The sequence below is a fragment of the Cetorhinus maximus genome, chromosome 1, assembly GCF_964194155.1.
Source record: "Cetorhinus maximus chromosome 1, sCetMax3.hap1.1, whole genome shotgun sequence".
In the NCBI taxonomy this organism is placed as follows: Eukaryota; Metazoa; Chordata; class Chondrichthyes; order Lamniformes; family Cetorhinidae; genus Cetorhinus; species Cetorhinus maximus.
The window spans coordinates 66,976,839-67,000,103 of record NC_135879.1 but is presented as its reverse complement, the minus strand read 5'-3'; the positions used below and the strand labels follow the sequence as shown (position 1 = coordinate 67,000,103).

General features: G+C 45.7%; 1 protein-coding gene across 1 annotated transcript in view; it reads right to left on the bottom strand.

Moving 5' to 3' along the window:
* LOC144680621 (uncharacterized) overlaps positions 1-23,265 on the bottom strand; it is a 188,906-nt gene that overhangs the window by 14,938 nt on the left and 150,703 nt on the right. Inside the window, exon 17 of the mRNA XM_078542247.1 lies at positions 3,049-3,132. Within this exon, the coding sequence (XP_078398373.1) occupies positions 3,049-3,132 (84 nt within the window). The remainder of the gene's footprint in view (positions 1-3,048; positions 3,133-23,265) is intronic.

Below are 23,265 nucleotides of genomic sequence, written 5' to 3'. Positions count from 1 at the left end.
CACTGTCGCTGGGCCAAAATCCTGGAACTCCCTTCCTAACAGCACATGGACTGCAGCGGTTCAAGAAGGCAGCTCATTACCACCTTCTCGAGGGCAACTAGGGATGGGCAATAAATGCTGGCCCAGTCAGTGAAGCCTACATCCCGTGAATGAATAAAAAAAATCTTATTCTTATACTCCAGCCCCCTTGCAATAAAAGCTAACATACCATTTGCTTTCCTAATTTCTTGCTGTATCAAAATGTTAACTTCCTGTGGTTCATGTGCAAGGAAACCCAAATCCTGCTTTGTACCAACATTTACTAGCCTCTCACCTTTTAAAAACATATACTGCTTTCCTATTCTCCTGCCAAAGTGGATAATTTCACATTCCCCCACAATATATCCCAGATGACTAAAAAATTCTGTTCCAAATATAAAGTACAGAAGTAATTCTGTGCTTTGCCAATTTATGCTCCTTAGATTGAGCCTCAAGTACATTTATGAAGGGAGATTTAGTATTAAATAATCATGCAGATGGTTGAGATGAAAGCCTGGTAGACAGTCTCCTGAACCACTGATTGATGTGCAGTGAACAGTTTTAACATTTTTGAGAAATCCGTTTACAAAACAGAAACCTCTTTGTTTTTGGAGACAGAATGGCCGACTCAGACTCAGGGAACCTTCATTCTATTTGGGGATACAATTGAAAGTTTATTTTCTAGCTAAATAATCCTCAATTTGAACAGCCTTTGATTAATTTGCGAAAATAACCCCCCCTCCTAAATAGGGAGGAAATGCCGCCTTCACAGCTCAATCTGAGAAGACACAGATTGAAATATTAGTGACGTCTCCTTGGTTCTCATCCAATAGAAGAGGCTACTGAAGAACTATATTTTTTGCCACTTGTTATCAGCTGATACTACCACATTTTTTCCACTAATGGAAGAAATAACATTGTCACTAACTCTCTGGAATATTCCTTTCCAGAACATTTAGCATACTTTCTCTTTCTCCCTAATGCTTTTCACAACTTTTGTTTGTAAGCCAAACTGATGTTTATCTTTTATTCTGTCCATGACCTATTTCAGGGATAAATTCCCTTTACATCCTTAAAACTGTTCCGATGCATCAATTTCACTTTCATTCCATCTCTTTTCATTTTACCATTCTCTTCTCCCTTTAAAATGATACAGAATAGGAACAATCCTTGAGACTACTCATATGAAAGATAGTTGAATGAAGAATGATAAAAATGAATTATTGTTCAGTCATACTCACATTAAAAACAAATTTACTATAATCTAAAATTAAAAGCAGAAAATGCTGGAAATTCCCAGCAGATCAGGCAACAGCTTTGGAGAGAGAAACAAAATGTTAACATTTCATCAGAACAGGCAAAAGTTAGAGATGTAACAGATTTAAGCAGGTACAAAGGAAGGGAAAGGGGGTGGGGTGGACAGCACAAAGGAAATGCAGGAGAAATTAAATAACAAAACAGATAATGTCTGCAAAAATGGGGACACTTATGATCTGATACTGCTGAACTTAATGTTGAGTCTGGACTCTGGAAAGCTGTAAAGTGCCTAATCAACAGATGACAAACTGTTTGTCGACCTTACGTTGAGTTTAATTGGAACAGTGTAGGAGGCCAGTGTGGGAATGGGGTGGCAAGTTTAAATGACAGGGGATTGGAAGCTTGGGGTCACACTTACAGACTAAATGGAAGAGTTCTGCAGAGTGGTCACCTAGTCTGCGTTTGATCACCTAGTCTGTGAAGAGAAGACTGCATTGTTAGCATTGAATAAAGTATACCCAGTTGAAAGAAATACAAGTAAATCGGTGTTTCGCCTAGAGTGAATGTTTGGGACCCTGAACAGTGAGATGTAAAAAGGCTGATCTTGCATTTCCTGCTCTTGCAATGAAGAGGGAAGGGGAGAGATTGTTGGGGTTGACTTAAGAGTGGGCCACGGTTCCTTTGAAATGCTGAAAGGGGTCATAAAATTGGTCTTAAAAGTTGCTTGTTCCCTTCAGTTTTTAATCAATAATTGACATTGGATTTATACATGCAAAGAATATATTCAAATTATACTATTCCCACATTATAATAGTTACTACACTAAAAAATATAATTGGGTGTAAAGCACTTTTGGACATCCTGAGGAATCAACAGAGGAGCGACAACATTTTGCATGGTAGGGCTTGGCAATTGTGAGCTGCTGCCAAAGGCAACTGAAGATGTTGGTTTTCAGGATTCTGAAGGAAGACTGAGGAGAAGGTATCAGAGTGAGAACTGTCCAAATTTGTAACTGGGGCAGCAACCAAAGCTGGAAGCCGAGGCTGAGGTAGAGATAGATATGCTGGGGCAGAAAGTCAGACTCAAGAGAATGGTGGCCTAGGCCTAGACCTGTCATGGTACTACAAGCAGAAGAGGGGGATGGCAACATGTTGGATAATGGTGCCTTGGGGAGGGGGTGTGAAGCCATCTGGAAGCAGCTGAAGATGCTGGCCTGCAAGAATGATTAGGGACGGGTTGAAGGCTGGGGGTTGTGGGGGTGGGGGGTGTTTGGGGGGGAGTTGGTGGTGGACTATGGCCTGGCACCGAAGGCCAGACAGACGATCAGCAAGAGCAGAAAGCAATGGCCAAGGTTAGCATACATACAAGTCTTGCATCCACTGCATGTCTGTAACACTCTGGATGTCAAATTACAGATTCAAAAAATATTTAATGAAATAAAGAAATCTAATAATTAGCTTGGAGTCTACAAATTTACAAATTGGTAAGAAATGCTTTTGGCAGTTTACAACAAATTACAATTAGTTGCTTAGCTGCATTTGCACTCTCTCAAAGGACGTATTTGTGTTTTGGTCTTAATAAGACAGGCATGGTTATCAGCTAAACACTACCACCATATTCCGGGCTATAGTACTGATAATAAATTTCGTTTCTTTCAACAAAAATGAAAATTAATTAACATAACTTAGAAAAGTGATTGTTGAAAAATTATTACTATCATTTAGAAGTATATGAAAACAGTAAAACTTGATGATGATACAGACATTGAGTTACCTATATTGGCAGAGTTGCCTTTGTCACCGCTTCTGGTGTAGGCTAGTTCTTCTAATCGATAACTGCAAGGGCCAATGGGTAAATCTAAAAGTTTCAACAATTTAAATACAGAATCAAGAGTTAACATGAAATTGAAAATTTTAATAATTTTTAAAAAGTAAGTTAATATTTGTAATAAAAATCCTATTTCAATCTATAAAATCTCATGTGCATGTTGTATAATGTACTCAAAATGCCATAGAAAAGTATTAGGTTAACAGTAAACAGATGTAAAGTGCAGTAATGAACTCATGATCTTGGAGACGAGCAGCTTTTTAGTTACTCAACATGAACCCAAAATTTTCTTTCAATAGTGAGAAGAAAACAGCAGGTCACAGGATTACTTCAAAAGGAACTTGTTATACTGCTAAACCACTTTAAACTTGATGTCCATGAAGTTAATTCCACATGCATACACATCGTTAATGGCACTGGCATGAAAGCAGGTTTGCTAATCAATAGGTTGGGGGTTGGAAGATTAAGACACTCAAATGGAAATGAAATATTTAATATTCCATATACAGGATTGGCTTTATAAAGTACAACTTTAACTCCCATGTTCTCAAGTCAGTAAATATGAACGTACAGCTACAGTGACAGTGAAGGCTTCACCCACAATTTTGAGTTGTCCATAATCAGACTGACTGTGCATGATCATAAAAAAACAACGATATGCTTTTAGCACAAACTTACTGGACCATTGCTGAATATGGGGAAAATGTTCTGTGCGAATAGCATATAAATGCGACTTTGCATCCTTTGTGTTGTCATTAAAATCATTGGATTTTAAAAAATAGCAATGAAGTTAAATGTACACATAAGTAAAGGCTCCTGTTCCAAATCTGCTCAATTCCACCAACATTTTAAAACACATTTGATTATTTTTTAATTTTTCATTCCTGAGACATGGGTGGGCTGACAAGACCAGCATTTATTGCCCATCCCCAGGTTTTATACAACAAAGTGACTTGCTAAGCCATCTCAGAGAGATTTAATAATCAACCACATTGATGTTAGACTGGACTCACATATAGGCCAGGCTGGATAAGGACGGCAAAAAGACACTTGTGAACCAGTAATCCAACTGGTCACTTTTATTGGAACAAGCTTTTTTTAAAATTTGATTAAAATTCCCAAACTATCTTGTTCTCTGGATTAGTAATCCATTATTATAACCACTATGGTACTGCATCTGTTCTAAAGAGATGATGAAAGATGATGTAAAGTTATTAGAAACAGCCTGTTGACTTCATTTTCCTTCCCTCACCTTCAATGAAGTAGACATTCCTTTCTGTAATGTATACAAGAAAAATCTGACTCAATAGCAATCAGGCAGCTAGTGTAAGTCTAATAAAGATTGCAAGATGTGATGTACTGAGTTACAATTAGCGCATTTAGCTTTTGATCCATTAGGAAAAGATTTAAAAACTCAGTCCACCTAATAACATGATGACTTGCCTGAAAAAACTTTCAAATTAAGAGAGATTTCCACTGGCATCTCAGAGTATCCCTCTGGGCAGTGTAGCACAGAAGTAAAGTATGTCCCTGCCCTTGGGGTGAAGATTCCAGTGTTAATGGTAAACTTTTCCAGAACAAAGTAATCTGGTTTGGGACACATGGGAAAGGGTTCTGTTGCTGAGCTAACCTTCATTTATCATTTTTAAAGATAAAAGTTGTCAGTTGTTAATTATTGCTGCATGTTTATAAGTTCACTCTCTGACTCTTTTTGAACTTGTTCATTTGTGTACATCTCCTCTTACAATTAAGCAAAAATTATGTAATCAGAAAAATGTCATTTTTATGTGGTCCTGAAATATTCGAGTTTTTAAAAAATTTTGCAATTGGTTATTTGCAAAGTTAAGTGAATCTTAACTGCTGTAAAGAACAGAAATCATCTTCTTTAAATAGATTATACTGCATGCCTCTTGACAGCATCTATCAGACATTTTGATGATTGGCAGATAGGTATTGTAGAGGGTGGTACTTACTGCTCAGCCTGAATACCAACTCTTTTTAAATGCAGTGTAGGTAATTCTATACGTGCTTTAACAATGTTTGTGTGAAGTATTTTATGTTTTTAGGGTGCCATATAAATATAAATTGCTTTATAAGGAGGAAGAAAAGGTAAATCCGCACACTTGAAAAATGGTCCATTTTTCATTGATAATTTGAAATACTGAATTTGATCTCCAAATGATTCAGGTTTTGATGTGTTAACCAGCATTACTTTCCCTTCGGATGCTGTCAAGCCTGTGGTGCATATCAAGTGTTGTAGATTTTATTTCATTTCCAGAATTTACAGTCTTTCTTCTTTTATCAGAGAAAGAAATTCAAGTAAATAAAATCAGTAACCTCATTTTTCTATTTAGGTTTAGACTGTTTTCTCTAAATCAGCTCTACTCATAAGTAATTAGTTTTGTAGAAATATGTTGCCTTTAACAAAGTCTGGCATTCATTCTGAGGACAAAAAGTAATTCATTTTAATGCCAAACTGTCCACAACAAAAGCTGCAATGCACATCAACTTTTACATATTACTTGGATTTTGGGCACAGAAACAGGCCATTTGGCCCAACCAGTTCATGCCAGTTTTATGCTCCACTCGAGCCTCCTCCCAACTTTTCTCACCTAAATCTACCATCGTAACTATTTATTCCAGCCTTTTTCAAGCCACGGCCTGTGGGCCGCAATGCAGTCTGCAAAGGCTCTCTATATGGCTGAAAATGCTGGTAAGACAGGTCAGTGAGGTTGAAGACTACTGCAAAGGATTGCTCCTCCAATCACAGTCTGCTTCTCTCCGATTGAAGGAGCAGCAAATGCTGGCAACTATGAGTATGTGGAGAAAGAGAGAGAGACTTTGGAACGTGGTAGAGGGCCCTCCGCTCCCCATGCTTTCTTGTGGCTCTAGCCTTTTACCCCTGGCTCCTGGTGCTTTGGTCTAGCTCTGGCCACTTCCTCCTACATTCCGGCGCTTTGACCCAGCTCCAGTCTCTTTCCCCCGGCTCACCCCACATTCCCCTGGTTATCCTCGCTCGCTCGTGTGCATGAGGGGTGTATGTGTGTGTGTGAGGGGTGAGTGTCTGTGTGAGGGGTGTGTGTGTGTGTGTGTGTGAGGGGTGTGTGTGTGTGTGTGTGAGGAGTGACTATGTCTATGTGAGGAGTGACTGTGTGTGTGTGAGGGGTGAGTGTATATGTGTGTGCGTGTGTATGTGTGTGTATGCGTATGTGTGAGGTGTGAGTGTCTGTCTGAGGGGTGAGTCTGTGTGTGAGGAGTGAGTGTGTGTGTGTGTGTGTGGGGTGAATGTGTGTGTGTTTGTGTGAGGGGTCAATGTGTGTGTGTGAAGGGTGAGTGTGTGTGTGTGTAAAGAGTGAGTGTGTATATGTAAAGAGTGTGTGTGTATGTGAGGGGTGTGTGTGCGTATGTGTGTGTGTGAGGAGTCAGTGTATGTGTGTGAGGAGTCTGTGTGTGTGTGTGTGTGTGTGTGAGGGGTTAGTGTGTGTGTGAGGGGTATGTGTGTGTGTATGTGTGTGAGGGGTTAGTGTGTGTGTGTGAGGTGTGAGTGTGACGTGTGAGGCATGACTGAGGGGTGTGGGTGTATATGTGCGTGTGTGTGAGGGGTGAGTGTATGTATGTATGTTTGAGGGGTGTGTGTGTGTGAGGAGAGTGGGTGGTATGAAGGATGAGTGTGTGGTGTGAGGGGTGAGTATGTGAGGGGTGTGTGTGTGTGTGAGAGGGGTGAGTGTGGGGGTGTGAGAGGAGTGAGTGTGGGTGTGTATGTGAGGGAGAGTGTGTATGTGTGTCTGAGGGATGAGTATGTGTGAGTGTGTGGGGGTGTGTATATATGTGTGAGGGGTGAGTGTCAGTGTGTGTGTGAGGGGTGAGTGTGGGTGAATGTGTGCATGTATGTGAGGGGTGAGTGTCTGTGTGTGTGTGGGTGAGTGTGTGAGGCGTGTTTGAGGAGTGTGGGTGTATGTGGATAAGCGTGTGTGAGGGGTGAGTGTGTGAAGGGTGAATGTGAGAGGGGTGAGTGTGAGAGGGGTGAGTGTGTGAGGGGTGAATGTGTGAGGGAGTGGGTGAGTGTGAGAGAGGGGTGAGTGTGTGGGTGAGAGGGAGGGCAGTGTGTGTGTCTGGTTCACTCCCAGTCTCAAGGTTCTCATTGACCCTCACCCCCACACCAACAGGCACGCTCATCCACCCTCGCAGTGGGTGACGGGGAGTGCAGAGCACCCTGAGACTGGGAGTGAGTTGGCCGCACACTCTCTCTCACCCTTTCACAATCTAATGGTTGTCTTTATTTATTACTCACTTTTTAAAATTATCATTTTATTATTGTGATTTTATTTTGCTCAGCAAATTGTTTATTTTCATAAGCCAGCTTTGAGGGCGAGGTGGTGACATAGTGGTATTGTCACTGGACTAGTAATCCAGAGACCCAGGGTAATGCTCTGGGGACCTGGATTCAAATCCCACCACAGCAGATGGCAGGAATTTGAATTCAATAAATATCTAGAATTAAAAGTCTAATGATAACCATGAAACCATTGTTGATTGTCATAAAAACCCATCTAATTCACTAATGTCTTTTAGGGAGAGAAATCTGCTGTCCTCACCTGGCCTACATGTGACTCCAGACCCACAGAAATGTGGTTGACTCTTAAAAATGCCCTCTGAACAAGGCAATAAATGCCTAACCAGCGATTCCCACATCCCACAAACGAATTTAAAAAAGCTTTATTTTGAAATTCATATTTAACGCCAAACTTTATCTTTCTGAAATTTGCTCATCAGCCCCCGAGTGTGAGAAAAATTGAAATGTGGCCCCCAAGCGAAAAGGTTGGACAAGCCTGCTCTATTCCCTTCTCCCTCACATGCTCATCTAGCTTCCCTTTAAATGCATCTATACTGTTCACTTCAACCACTCCCTGTGGTATTATAGAATCACAGGGTGGAATTGTTCCAGATTTGCACTAAGTGTGGTTGCGGGTGGGAAAAACATAGTTTTACCCGCTGACCGCAATGGCGGCTTCTCACGCCGTATTGTCCCAAACCCGCTGCATTAATTATGCATTCCCAGGAAACACGCCGTTTCCATGGCAGGCGGGCTCTCATTCAACTGCCATGCCATCACCTCTCTGCTACATCACGTCAGGCACCATATTTAAAGTCCAGCTGCACGCTCACCTCTCTGTGCTCCAAGCCCAGGATTGCTGCACAGAAGACAGGATGGTTCCGAAAGGCAAAAAGACTGCAGCCCCCAGGTTTAGTGACACTGTGGAGGCTCGCCGTGATGTCCTCTACCCTTGCCTTGGCTGCAGAATGAGCAGCAACATTACCACTCAGGCTTGGTAGGCGATGGCAGTGGTGATCAGTCCCAATGCTGCACAGGAGAGGTTGGCCATCCAATGTAGACAGAAGATGAATGATCTCATCCGTGCCGCCAGGGTATGGCAACCATCTCATCACTCTAAACTCAAGCCCATCACACATTCACTGGCATCTCACTCATTGCCAGCATAAGGGACAGTACCACTCATTCTTTCACACACACCCTCACATCTCCATGTGGCCTCAACTGCTCTGTATTCTGCCTCTTCAGCCCTCACCAGCTTGAGGCCACTTGCACAGATCAAGTTGTGCCCCCACACAACCCCTGGGATACCCCCTTCCTCAGTACAGTCCTCACCCTGCAGCCTCTTCCCTTGCCTGAGGCCACTTCGCCCCCTTCCCCAAGTTAGTCCTAGCCCTGCAGCTGTACAAAGCCACCCCTGCATTATGGCTGGTCTGGTAGGTAGAGACCTGCCCATGAGACCCCCCTACAAGTGATGTGGTGCTGTCAGCAAAGCTTGGTGCTGATGACCGCGAGTGCTGCCCGAAGCAAGGCAGGCAAACAAACCCCGAAGTCCTGAGCGAAGTGCAGCCTTCCAGGTGCACGTTGCTTATGTACTGTTGTGATAGCACACCGGCATGGGCGGATGATCCAGTGTATGGGAATGTGTCCGTTGGGCTGCTCTTATAATGATATGCTGATGTATTACAATGAGGTTCCTGACGTCCAATGGCAGGAGGTGCAACCTGCCATCGAAGGGCTGAGTGGACGATCGCAAAATGGTTTCATGATGTCATGAAACTGATTTTTGGCCCTCTTGCTATATTGTCTGCTCACACTGCCGAGCATAAAGCGGGCACGGAAAATTCCACCCACAGAATTGTTACGCCACAGGAGGCCATTCGGCCCATCATGTCTGCACTGGCTCTCCGTATGAGCGTTATGACTTAGTGCCATTCTCCTGCCTTTTCCCTGTAACCCTTGCACATTGTTTCTATCCAAAAAATCATCCAATGCCCTCTTGAATGCCTCGATTGAACCTGCCTCCACCACGCTTCCAGGCAGTGCATTCCAGACTCGAACCACTTGCTGTGTGAAAATTTTTTTTCTCATATCACGTTTGCTTCTTTTGCACATCACTTTAAATCTGTGCCCTCTCGTTCTTGATCCTTTTTGAGCGGGAATAGTTTCTCCCTATCTGATCTATCCAGCCCCCTCATGATTTTGAACACCTCTATCAAATCTCCTCTTAGCCTTCTCCTCTGCAAGGAGAAGAGTCCCAACCTCTACAATCTGTCTTCATAAGTGAAGTTTCTCATCCCTGGAACCATTCTTGTAAATCTCTTCTGAACTCTCTCCAACGTGTTCACATCCTTTCTGTAGTGTGATGCCCAGAACTGTACACAATACTCCAGCTGAGGTTTAACTAATGTCTTGTATAAGTCCTGCATAACCTCCTTACTCTTGTACAATAGAATATACTGCAGAGCGCATCAAGAAACACAAATAATTCAAATAGAATGAGCCCTCCTGACAACTTTTTAACAGCATTCTCAACTTGTCCTGCCATCTTCATGTACATCTGAAAATCTCTCTGTTACTGCATCCTCTTTAAAATTGTACCATTTTGTTTATATTGTCTCATTTCACAGCAAAATCTAACATCTTGTGATGACCGAAATAACCAGATAATCTGCTTTTTGAAGTTTCTCATTGAGAGAAAAATTTTGGCAAATACCTGGTGAAAAGACTAGCTCTTTGATAATGCCATGGGATCTTTTCTGATTTAACATGTTATCTGACAGATGGCACTCCCTGAATACTGAATTTAAGGGTGGAATTTCTGTGTCCATTGGCGGGGGGTGTGTTTGGCAGTGTGAGCTGTTGGATGTGATTCCACAACTGGGCAGCACTTGCTGAACAATCCTGAGTGCATCAATAGCTACACTAACAACTAATTTAAGATAATCTGTTGAGCTCGTAACATGGTTTATTTACGTTTGCTAGAAATGGCATACATTCAGATGTAGGGACCTGTTCTCTGCCAACAAAAAGAACATGTTCAAGCCTTGTGCCTTTTTTTGAATTACCCAGGAGCTTGGGAAACCTATATTCCCCATTGCTTTCCCTATAGCAATGCCTTGGCCAATCAGAGTCCACTTGCCAGCCAAACAGCACCCTTTCTCTTGTAGTGTGAATTGCCGAGGTGGTTTGAAATTTGGCATTCTTGTGTTTATCCTGATGAGTGCAAGATGAAAAGCTTCAGCAACATGTCTCTCTTTTCAGCAATATTCAAGTTCTATACCGCCAAGCGACTGATGGCCTCTCGTTATGCTCTTTCCCACAAGAGGAAACATTCTCTCCATATCCACTCTATCAAAGATTTTCACGATTTTAAAGGCCTCTATTAGGTCAACCCTCAGTCCTCTTTATTCAAGAAAGAAAAGTCCCAGCTTGTTGATTCTTTCCTGATATGTATACCCACATATTTCTGGTATCATCCTTGTAAATCTCCTCTGCAGCCTCTCCAGTGCCTCTATATCCTTTTCATAATACGCGACCAGAACTGCATGCAGTATGCCAAGTGTGGTCTAATCAAGTTTCGATGCAGGTTTAGCATAACTTCTCTACGTTTCAATCTATCCCTCTAGAAATAAAAACCTAGTGTTTGGCTTTGTTTTATGGCCTTGCTAACCTGTGGCACAACTTTTAGTGATTGGTGTATTCGTACTCCGGATCCCTTTGTTCCTCTACCTTACTTAGACTTGCACCTTCCAATAATAAGTGACCTCCCTATTCTTCTTACCAAACAGCATTACATCACATTTATCTGTGTTGGACTTCATTTGCCAATACTGCAAGTTTATTAGTATCCCCCTGTAATTTGCTGCAGTCTTCCTCAGTATCAACTATCCCCTACAACTTGGTAGCATGTGTGAATTTAGAAATTGTGGGCTGTAACTTCCGTGGAGTGGCAATCACAGTTGGACTGAAGGGTTAGGGAGAGATGGTGGTAGTATAAATGTAACGTAAATAGTTTAACATAGTTATTTAAAAAGTTGACATTATACTTGGAGGGAGGTGTAGTATAATAGGCTAATAGTTATGGTAATGAGACAGTGATGTGTATTATGATGTAACAGTGACATCAAGTCATGTGCTAGAGACTCTGTAAGCATATGGAATAGTCTGTACACAAGAGTCATGTGCTTACCTAGTAGCTCATCAGGTATAGAGACAAAAAATTGTAATGATGTCCTGATGTTATATTTGGCAGGGTCTGAGTGAAACCTGTTATTCTGGGTTTCCCAATTGCAAAATAGCACCCCCACTACCTTCCTGCCTCCAAGTTAATACTGGGGACTTTAATACAGAACTGAGGGAGTGCTGTATCACTATAGGTGAACTTTCAGATCACCTTTCAGGTGAAACATTAAACTAAAGCCTGGTTAGTCCTCTTGGTTGATGGAAAAGACCCCATGGCACCATCTGAAGGACAGCACAAGAGTTCTCTGGGTGCCTTGACCAACATCCATCCTTTAACCAACACCATCAAAAAATCTCAGATCATCTGGTTGTTCATCTCACTGATACCTATGGGACATTGCTGTGCCCAAATTGCTGGCATGTTTGTCTATGCAATAATAGTGACTATACATTAGAAGTAACTAATGGGCAGTAAATTGATTCTGATGCACTGAAGATGAGAAAAGAGCTAGAGAAATGCAAATTCTTTCTTTTCTTTACTAATAACCTCCACTAACTGTTCTATAGCCTCTTTTGGTGGTAATACAATTTCAATATCACCTCTACTGTGGAAACTGATTGGGTATGTTTGGTAGCGAGATCGGAGAATCTCACGAGAAGGCCCTAGGTGCGTTTCCCAGCGACTTGAACCCAGGAAGTGATTGTCCCCTCCCCCCATCAATAACGGGCCGTGTTCCTGCTGCCAAACGTCAGGAATTTAATTTGAATTCATTTGCATCTCATTATTGTGGCCACAAGTCCCCACACATCAAATTAAAAGCTCACATCGGCGTGATTTTACGGCATTGTGATTTACAACTGCCTGACAACCTGAACTTCGAGGGGAACTCAGAGGTGAGTGCACACAACTTTGTGCAGCGCTCATGATTATCCCAATGCAAGGAAGCGGCTCCGCAGATTCGGTGGGTTGGGGGTGGTCACAGGCATGTCTCCACAACGGCTTCTTCGTGGCCAGCTTTGCGGTGCTGGGGCAAGGGCGGCAGTGCCGGGGGGAGGAGGAAAAGGGAACCTCAGGGCAAAGACGACAGTGCTGGGGAGAAGGAAACCTCAGGGTAAGGGCTACAGTGCAAGGGAGGGTCATGACAACACAGACTGAAGTGTCAAAGGTGAACACTCTTCCGCAGCTGATCCGTTTAGCTTGAGCTCAATTGACATACTTGGAGTCAGGCTAGTCAAGCAATTGTGCCCACTGAAACAGCACTAATTCCTGACAGTGCCCGTGGGTGCTCCTCTATTGTTAACCCCTCACTTCAATCTCGAATGAGTGCTATGATGCTGCAGAACCATTGTGCGACTGGGCAAGCTTGAGGGTCCTCTTGGGAAAAGTGGTCATCGAACACTGATGGAAGGGTGCACTCCTAATCCCTTGCATTATGTTCCAGTTGACATTGAAAAGTCATTCTTTTGGTCCAAGCAAACCACAAAGTCTTCAAGTGCAGTTTAAGACAATACCTGCGCCTGATATGATAGTTCAGGATGCAGTCGAGTAGCTGAAGCTGATGCCAATTGGTCGGGTGATGTGGTACGGTGTTGGGTGGTGGCATGGTGAATCATCACGTACACTAAACACTGGGCGTGGCCTGCCAGATCTCTGTCAAAATTGACAATGTTTTGTGTCTTGGCAAAAAAGGGTGCCCGTGACCGCAATGTGGTGGCCTGGATACTCCAAAATGTGTTAAGGAGCCTTGGAAGGCAGCTGCAGGTGATGACTTGACCAAGAGAGGTCTTTAGGAGACAATTGCTGACACTTGCATCTCTCTCTTTGATACTGTGGTGAGGAGACCATCAGAAACATGGAGCCTGGTGATCTCGTTGTCTGCATCATTGCTTACAGGCAGTAGAGAATGAGGAGAAGAATGCGAGGGAGGTGCCTGGCTCACCAAAGGGAGGAGCAGAACCCTGAAGACCAAGGCCTCCCCTGCACGCAGAGGATGAGCCCTACAGAGCCATCGCTCGTAGGCACACCACTAGACCCAGGGTCTACAGACGGCGCATGTGCTACCTGTAGATGAGCGAGAGCCAGTGTCGCCAATACCTGCACATATCAAGGGACCTGGTCCCACACATATGCCACCTTCTGTAGGATTTGGCAACATGGGGACTCGGAGGGCATCCACTGCCAATGGAAGTTAAAGTTACCGCTGCACTCAATTTCTACGGCAGTGGCTTCATCCGGGACTCCACTGGGGACCTTTGCGGGATCTTGCAAGGCAAACAGATCTTGCAATACCACAAATATATCCAGGAGGTCACGGACACCCTTTTTTGCCAAGACACAAAACATTGTCAATTTTGACAGAGATCTGTCAGGCCAGGAAGCAAGAGTGCTGGGATTTACTGAGATTTCCGGATTCCCACAGGTGCAGATGCCATCGACTGCACTTACATGACTCTTAAATCTCCCTGGCAACAAGCAGTCCAGTATGTGAACCACAAAGGTTTCCACTCTCTCAATGTTCAGCAGGTCTGCGACCACAACAAATGGATCATGCAGGTGTGTGTAAGATACCCCGGAAGTGTTCATGACTCATACACCCTCAGCAGGTCTCAGATCTCTAACATCTCACAGGGACCACACAGGATGCAGGGTTCGCTCCTCAGGGACAAGAGTTACCCACAAAGGACGTGGCTGATGGCACCCATGCGTGGTCTCAGACTCCTGGTGAGAGAAGGCACAACGAGACTTATGTTTGGTTGAGCACACCATTGGCATGCTGAGAATGAGGTTTCAGTGCCTGGACAGATCTGGCGGAGTACTCCAATATACACCCCAGAGGGTGTCGCGCATCATAGTGGCTTGCTGTGTATTACACAACCTAGCGATGAAAAGGGGAGAGGACCTGGATAATGAGGAGATGCAAGAGCTGCACGTCTCCTCTGATGAAGAGGAAGTCGTAGGGGATGATTGTGATGAGGTCCTCGAAGGCGAGGGTGCAGGTGATGAGGCCATTGCATTGGTCAAACGAGGCAGGCGTAGTTGTGAGGCCCTCATTATCACAAGATTCCAGGAGGATAATGACAAGATGCAGTGAGGACACTTCTGAGATCTGACACCTGTCTGGCTGAGGGCAGTGCACATACGCTCTGTGAAGCGGTCCATGTCCAAATGCTGCAAAACCTGGACAATATCCAGGCTTAGGCTGATAAGTGGCAAGTAACATTCGCGCCACACAAGTGCCAGGCAATGACCATCTCCAACAAGAGAGAATCTAACCATCGCCCCTTGACATTCAATGGCATTACCATCACTGAATCCCCCACTATCAACATCTGGGGATTACCATTGACCAGAAACTGAACTGGACTATCCATATAAATACTGTGGCTACAAGAGCAGGTCAGAGGCTAAGAATCCTGCGGCCAGTAACTCACCTCCTGACTCCCCAAAACCTGTCCACCATATACAAGGCACAAGCCAGAAGTGTGATGGAATATTTTCCACTTGCCTGGATGAGTGCAGCTCCAACACTCAAGAAGCTTGACACCATCCAGGACAAAGCAACCTGCTCGATTGGCACCCCATCCACAAACATTCACTCCCTCCACCACCGATGCACAGTAGCAGCAGTGTGTACCATCTACAAGATGCACTGCAGGAACTCATCAAGCCTCCTACACCACATGGACTGCAGCGGTTCAAGTAGGCAGCTCACCACCACCTTCTCAAGGGCAATTAGGGATGGGTAATAAACTGCTGGTCTAGCCAGCAACGCCCACATCCCATGAACAACTAAAAAAAAACAGGTTCATATCATGGAGATGCTGCTGAGATAGAGCGGGGACATGGACTTTCAGAAAACTTGATCCTTCGACAAACTTAATCACCTGTTCCTTTCAGCACCACACCTTCCCCTGTCAGGAATGGTGAGGTGACGAGATGGGGAGGCAGCCTGGCCTCTAAGGTGCTGAGAGCATCACAGAGAACATCACGGAACCGAGCTTGGGTATGAGATTCTTGCAGCAAACAAAAGCTGCATGGGGGTGCAGGCACCACTGATCTGGAGAGAGGTCCTGAACTGCGACACTAGCCTTCATTTTGTGCAGGAAGCAACGTTTCACATCTGAGTGACAGCAATATGCTCACCATAAAAAGGAGCCATAAGCAAGGAGACATTCTTGGGTGTGTATTTACAATGGTCAACACTAAGTACAAGTGATGAACAACCACGTTATGTAACTACATTTTCTTGACCTTTCTAACCTCCTGCTATGCCTTGGTGCACCTCCGACATCCACAGCGGAGGTGCAGCTGGCCTGCTGATTGCGATGACTTTGATGCACCTGGAGGGCCCTGGCCTGCTTTTGGGATCCTGCTGTGTGGCAGTGCCACCCTCTTCGGCCTGCAGAGCTGGAGCTGGAGTTGCTGGGGTCACAGGAAGAGTGAATTCGGATGGGCCAGACACTTCTGGAGTTACCTGGGTGCTTGGGCCTGGTGTGTGCATCTGCTGATCCTCCTCCCTATGGGTGCCTGAGGGCCGCTTGCTGACTCCCTGAGAGAAAGCTGCCATTCTACCAGTGTTAACCTCGATGCATTGGCATGCCGCGCTATCACCTCAGACAGAAGGCAGACGGACTCCTCCATCGTGTTTTGCAATCTGAGCAGTGCAGCGAGACATCCCTTCTCGATGTTCTTGAACTTCCCTTTGCAGCTCCAGCAACTGAGGTATGACCGAGTCCAGAGGCTCGTCATCTGACTCAGGCTCAGCTGATTTCTGGCCTCCAGGCAGTCCTCTGGTTGCTGGAGACCTGGGAAGTCCATGCCTGTGCCTGCTGTGGATCAGATCGTGCATGTGCTCACCAGATTGTGATCCCAAGGCTACTCTAGAACTAAGTCCCACCGAGGTGTGGGTGGATGGTGTGGCTGAGCGCTGCAATGGGTCTTCAATTTTGTTGCCTGCGGATCCCTCTTTTGTGGTGTCCTCAGGGCTGGAGTCGAGGACCTGGCTCGTGGACCCCCTTGGCTGCTTCCCAGCTGTGCCTGCGAAAGCAAGGAGAGATAATTAATGCATAGTAGGGAACTGCGGAACAGGAGAACACGCTCACAGCATGGTTGTGTGATGGATGTTGCACTGCTGGATCCTCACTTGGCTGAGCGCCGCTGACCTCACCATCAGCACAGGAATGGTCCACATAGTAGTTGGCCAGCTGGATGGCTCTGTTTTCAAAGCCTGTGAGGACCTTGATGTCGGACATTCCTCCGCCAGTCTGCAACCTCTCCCTTTTGTTGTTTGCCAGCTTGTCCTAGATGAATACAGGTAGAGAGATTGTAAGCAGGATGCCTGCCAGGCCAGAAGAGAAGGATGCCTGGCACGTGTGGAGCTGAGTGGTGCCATGGACGGGATGAGGACATGATCCGCAGGGAAGATGAAGTGGTTGAGAGAGTGAATGGTGATGACCCTTGAACTGGCAGTGAGTGAGATCCCTGTGGATATGTGATGGGTTTGTGAGTGTGTGAGTTGAGAATGATAACCCTGCCGGAACAGAGGAGATCATTCTCTTTCAGCATTGGGTGGCTGCCCTCTTTTGGAGGGTGCTAGCGCTGACCACTGCTGCCACTGCCTCCCATGCTGAATTTGTCACCCTGATTGAGGTTCTTCGCCCAGAGCAGGGGTAGAGGACTTCGCGGTGGGCCTCCACTGCATCCAGTAGGCACTTGAGGGAGGTGATGCTCAATTTGGGGACAGCATGATTCCTCCCTTTGGCAGCCGAGGAGGGTACCACTGCCACATAGCAGGACCCTGAAAGCAGGCCAGGGCCCTCCAGAGGACGTCTGCCAAGGTCATCACAGACAACAGCAGTCAGCAGCCTGATATCCACCTCCTCTGTGGATATCAGGGATGCACCAAGATATGCCGGCAGGGTTAAGAAAGTCAGGAAGATGTAGTTGCACAATGTGGACATGCGTGTTAATCATTTGTATATAATGTTCACCAATGTAAATACACTCATAATCAGGTCTCCTCGTCTATGGCTCCTTGTTATGATGAGGTGTGTTCGTGTCATTCAGAAGTGAAACCTTGCACAAAATGAAGTCATGAGTTGCAGTCCAGTGCCTCTCCTCAGTGCAGTGCATAACCCCCTGACCACAGTGATTGCCCCATCCGAAAGTCACAGTCCACTTCAGTGATGCCTGCACCTTGATGTTGATTGTGCTTACTGCAAGAATATCATGCCCGAGCGTTGTTAGGTCACGTGATATTATGTGTGTTCTGAACATCTTTGAGGTGGGGTTGCCCCCCCTTCTCATTTGCATTCTGGACAGATGAAGGTGTAATGCTGAAGGGGATAGGTGATTATGCATGCAAAAGGATCAAGTACTTTTGAAGTCCGTGGTCCCGCTGTATTCCAGCAAGGTCTGCATGAGATGAGATTCTGCACTGAGCGTGAGTGCAATGACTTGTGTCAGACTGGTGACAAATGCTCCCAGTTGCTACCTTGTGCTCTCAGGAGAGTCCTCACTGTATTGCGTCATTTTTCTCGCAGAATCTTGTGGCTGCTACGGCCTCACGAGTATGCCTGCCTCATCTGGCCAGAGCAATGGCCTCATTGCCTGCATTCTGGGCTTTCAGGACTTCATCACCCTCCTTCCCTTCCACTTCGTCCTCATTTGAGAGGACATGCAGCTCCTCCATCTCATCATCCAGAACCTCCGCCCTTTGCATTGCTAGGTTGTACAGCGCACAACAAGCCATGATGATGTGAGACACCCTCTGTGGGGTGCACTGCAGTACTCTGCCAGATTGCTCGAGGGACCAGAACCTCATTTTCAGGATCCTAATGGTCTGCTCCACAAAAGTTCAGGTTGCGGCATGAGCCTCGTTGTACCTTCTCTCACCAGGACTTTAAGGCCGCCGCATGGGTGTCATCAGCCATGTCCTCTGTGGGTAGCTCTTGTCCCCATGGAGCCAGCCCTGCAGCCTCTGTGGACCCTGGAAGATGTTAGGGATCTGAGACCTGCTGAGGTTGTATGAGACGTGGATGCTCCCAGTTCCCTCGGCAATTGCAGTCTTTGGCGACACTGGTTCTCGCTCATCTGCAGGTAGGACAAATGCCGTCTATATACCTTAGGTGTGGCGAGGCGCCTACAAACGATGGCTCTCTGTTGACCTTCCTCTATTTGGGAGGAGGCCCTGCTGCCCCTTGATCTTGAGGGTTGTCCTCCTCTCTTTGCCAAGCCAGGCGCCTCTGTCGCATTCTTCTCCTTTTTCTACCCTGCCTATAAGCCATGAGGCGGACAGTGAGATCACCAGGCTCCATGTTCCTGATGGTGTCCTCATTGCAGTATCAAATTCCTGATGGTCTCCTCATTGCAGTATCAAATTCCTGATGGTCTCCTCATTGCAGTATCAAAGAGAGTGGTGCGGGGGTCAGCAATTGTCTCCTAAGGACCTCTCTTGGTTAAGTCTCCGGCTCCAGTTGTGTCTCAAGGCCCCTTCACGTATGCCTGAGAGTCCTGGCCACCACTTGGATGGCCATTGCTTAGTTCACTTAATGCCTGACAGAAACCCCACCCATCTCCACCGACACCACTTGACTGTGTGGCGATAGCTTTGGGCACCTGACTGCATCCTGTGCTCTCAGCTTAGCTGCAGGTATTATCCTAAACTGCACCCCAAGGTTCCGTGGTTAGCTTGGACTATGAGGGTTACTGCTCAAAGCCTGAATAACTACATAGTAAGAGGGTCTGAGCACATGCCTCGGTGACTGTTCCATGCCCACTTCTCACAAGGGGATCCTCTAACTTGCCCAGTCGCCCAATTGTTCTGCAGCCCCATAAAACTCAGATTATTTTGCAGTCTGCATCCAAGGAGTTAAAAATTCAGGTGCAATCAGTGGCAATATCAGGAATTTATGTTGCTTGAGCGGGCATAATTGTTTCAGAAGCCAGACTGCAAGCATGTCAACGGAGCTGATGCAGAACGGTCTCAGCTGCAGAAGAATGCTCAATCTTGGAAATGCTATTCCAAGTGCATGGCCTATTTCCTCCCCCACCATCCCGCCTCCCCACAACCCCCCAACCCCCCAGCCCACCTCTGGCATATGCTTGTGTAATTCCTTCAGTCTGTGCTGCCTTGCTCCACCCCCTTGCCCCTATGCTCCCCTTGGTGCTGCCTTGCGCTCCCCCCACCGGCCCCACCTGCACTGGAGCCCTTGCCCTGGCACCACAATGAAAGCCAGTCGAGAAGAAGCTGCTTTGTAGACTTGCCTGTGATTCCGTCCCCCGCACCGAATCCACGGCGAAGCTTCCTTGAATTCCTATGGGGGAATCCTCGTGAGCGTTGTGCTAAGTGGGAGAACTCACCTCCAACTTCCCCTCAAAGTTCAGGTCGCCAGGTGGATGCCTTTTAAAGGCAGTTGTAAATGACGCCGTTCTGAAGTCACGCCGATGTGGGACTTAAATTAGACGTGAGGCGATGATTCCAGTATATGGTCACAATAATGAGATGCAAGTTTATGAAAATTAAGTTCCCAACGTTTGATGACGGGAAACGCAGCCCGCAATTGATAACGGTGGGGGAGGGGACAAAAGCCCAAAAACGCCCGCCCCGATTGGGCACGGAAAATCCCAGCCATTATTTCCAGTCAACTACTCATATAGTTGGATTGGCACCAAAGTGACTAATAGACACTGAGAGTAATACACTGAACGGGCCTGAAAAAAACAGCATAGCACAATACTTAAAAAAGGAGTGGAAGTAAGAGTTAAAAGGAAAGCGTAGTTATATTTAAAAATAGAAACTGTGGGCATTATACTGATATAAATTATATAGATACCTAATAGTTATGGGAATTAAAAAGGAACAAAAGATTAGAAGTAAAAAAAATGAGGAGCAAGGTTTAATAAAACACAACTGCAAGGAATGACAGACAGTAGTATTCAAGTAAAATATAGATGAGTAGTGATACAGAAATGTAAACAGCAGAAGCTTGACTCAGAAAAAAACATAAACAGAAGAACTAAAAATCAAACAAACATTGGGACGAAAAATGAAACACCAAGAGGAACACTTAAAACATATAACTGCAAGGAGTGGCACTGAAGGATCAAGGCGTAAATAAACAGCAAGAGTTGGCCTAAAAAATTGTGACTGACACTCTCAATGCTTCTCTGTGCCTCATCTCCTCCTCTGTGGTTGCCCCTCCCATTTTCCAATCTATGGGTACTGCACGTCCATCTCCATCAATTTGGTTGCTCCTCCACCACCACCTGTGGTCACCCTGTCCTCTCTCTCTAACTGCCCTACCCTACCCCCAGATGTGGTTGTTACCGTCACCTCAACCTGCCCCAATATCCACAGCTGCACACTCATTCCTGCTCTGGCTCTCCAGTTATTGCCTCACCCTCTGTACTTACAAGGAGAGGGAAAGAGGACCATGAACAAAGGGTCAGGAAGAACAAAAAGTGGAGGAAGGAGGGGCAAGGAGCAGGTGAAGTGGAGGATCAAAGGGTGAGGAGGAGGAAAGGTAGGGAGTGAAGGGAGGAGGATATATGGGGGAAGGAGGAACATGAAAGAGATGCAGAGAATAGGTTGGGGGGAGAGTGGGTTGAGCAGGCTGTTCAAAAGCAATGGAATATAATTTCCCGTTACTTTCTCTCTCCCCCCTTCCCGCTTACCTATCACCATCCTCCTCCACATTCCTTTAATTGCTCCGCCTCCTGTCTTCTTGAGCCTCTTTTTCCTCAATTCCCTCTCTCACTCTCCCCTGATCCTCACTCTCCCTCTTTCCTCTCCCAGGATGATTTACATGGAAGTGATGCCTCGTGTAAGCAGAAAGCAGTCAGACACATACTGCACAATGGAGGGGCATGGTGGATGGAAATGGTGGCCACTGGTAGGGGATTGCACATAATATTCAAGGATTGATTCTGATGGTGCAACTGTTGGTTTGATCTTGTAAGTGAGTGGGTGGATTGATTGGATAGTTTATGCTCAGTGGTGGCGGTGGAGAGATAAGTTCTGCCAATCTAAACTGGCGCTGAAACAGGGACACTCCAGGCCAAGGGAAGCAATACCCAAACCGACCAGTAGATGCCAGTGCTGTGGAGCGAAGCACCTCCCACAGGTGTGATCAATGTCCTGCAAACTTCAGCCTAATGCTTTCAATGTAACAGAACTGGACACTTCTGCAAACTCTGCAAGGCAAAAACACCTAAGCACACAGAAGACCCAAAGGTGATCCATGAGGTGAAGACTGTGCACCAAGAACGCACACAGCCATGCTTCCTGAGTGAGGTCAAAGATCCTGGACTTTCACATTGGAATGCGGACATTTCGGTTACCATCTCACAAACTTTAAATTGGACATGGGGGCCAGTGTTATGGTCCTATCAGACAAAGAACCGTAACTGAGACACCTCTAGCTTTGAACAACAGACACACCACTCTATGGGCCTTGAGGAGTCTGACTTCCAGTCATAGGCATGATTCTGGAGCCACTAACGTGTGATGTCAAACAAATCTTCGAGTTGATGTACATCATCCGTAACTAGTCTTTTTCTCTCCTGAGCAGAGACACCTATGTAGCCCTGAACCTCCTCAATACAGCAGATGTCATGACAACCACTGTCATAAGTTATACAGAACTGCCAGTTCCTGAGAGCTCAAACATGAAAGAGTATCCTGACTGAGATTTCAGCTCTGAACTGTCTTCTCTCTTTGCAGAGCAGCTTAGTCTATTTTCATTACAGGTGCCGGAAAGCCCTCATTGGTCAGACCAGCCAATCACTCAGATGGTTACCATGATGCCTCTAGTGGAAACTGAGAGAAACCAACAACCAGAAGAGCCTTAACCTCCAGCTCTGACGACTGTTGATGAGGTCAACACTGCAACTTTCGGCTGGCATGACAGTGCCACAGGTGATGCTGGAACCAAGTAGCAGCTGTCCATTGCCAACAGCAGCCCAAACGGCCAAACACAAAGGTGAGCTTATGAAAAAAACCACATCCTCATAACAGGAAAGGCCATCTTCCATCACAGAGGACATTGCAATGACCCACACAATGAACGAAGAAGAGGGAAAAACGACATGGAGATGAGCACATTTATCCACCCCGCAAGAAATGGGATGGAACAACAACCATCTATCACCACAACTGCCGAATCGACAAAGAGCGGTTCAGTATTAAGGAATGGAAAAAAAGGATAAAAAGGTACCCAGATGCCAGCACAACCTCCAGATTAACAGAGTTTGCCTGCAACAACAGAGCATACCACTCCTTCAACAATAGTGGAAATTAGATATGGAACGGTTATAAGGCCTCCAGACCACCTGGACTTATGAATTCAGAGACCTGAAGGAGACAGATGGGGTAGTAATAACAATGTAAATACATGGAGTAAACTAGAATAACCTCAAATTGTATTGGATCAAGACTTGAGAGGTGGTGTAGTATAAGGGTCTGGCACATATAGGGTTCATGTGGGACTGAGTACAGTACCGCACACACAGTGATGTAAGAGAACATATGATCTGCATCTAGGGGTCAGTCTAGTGTTGCACACAGCCATGTGCACAAGCAAGCATGGAGACAGCTCCTAGCCTGAACCCTTCATCGTATATATGTACATAATTCTTGTAGTTA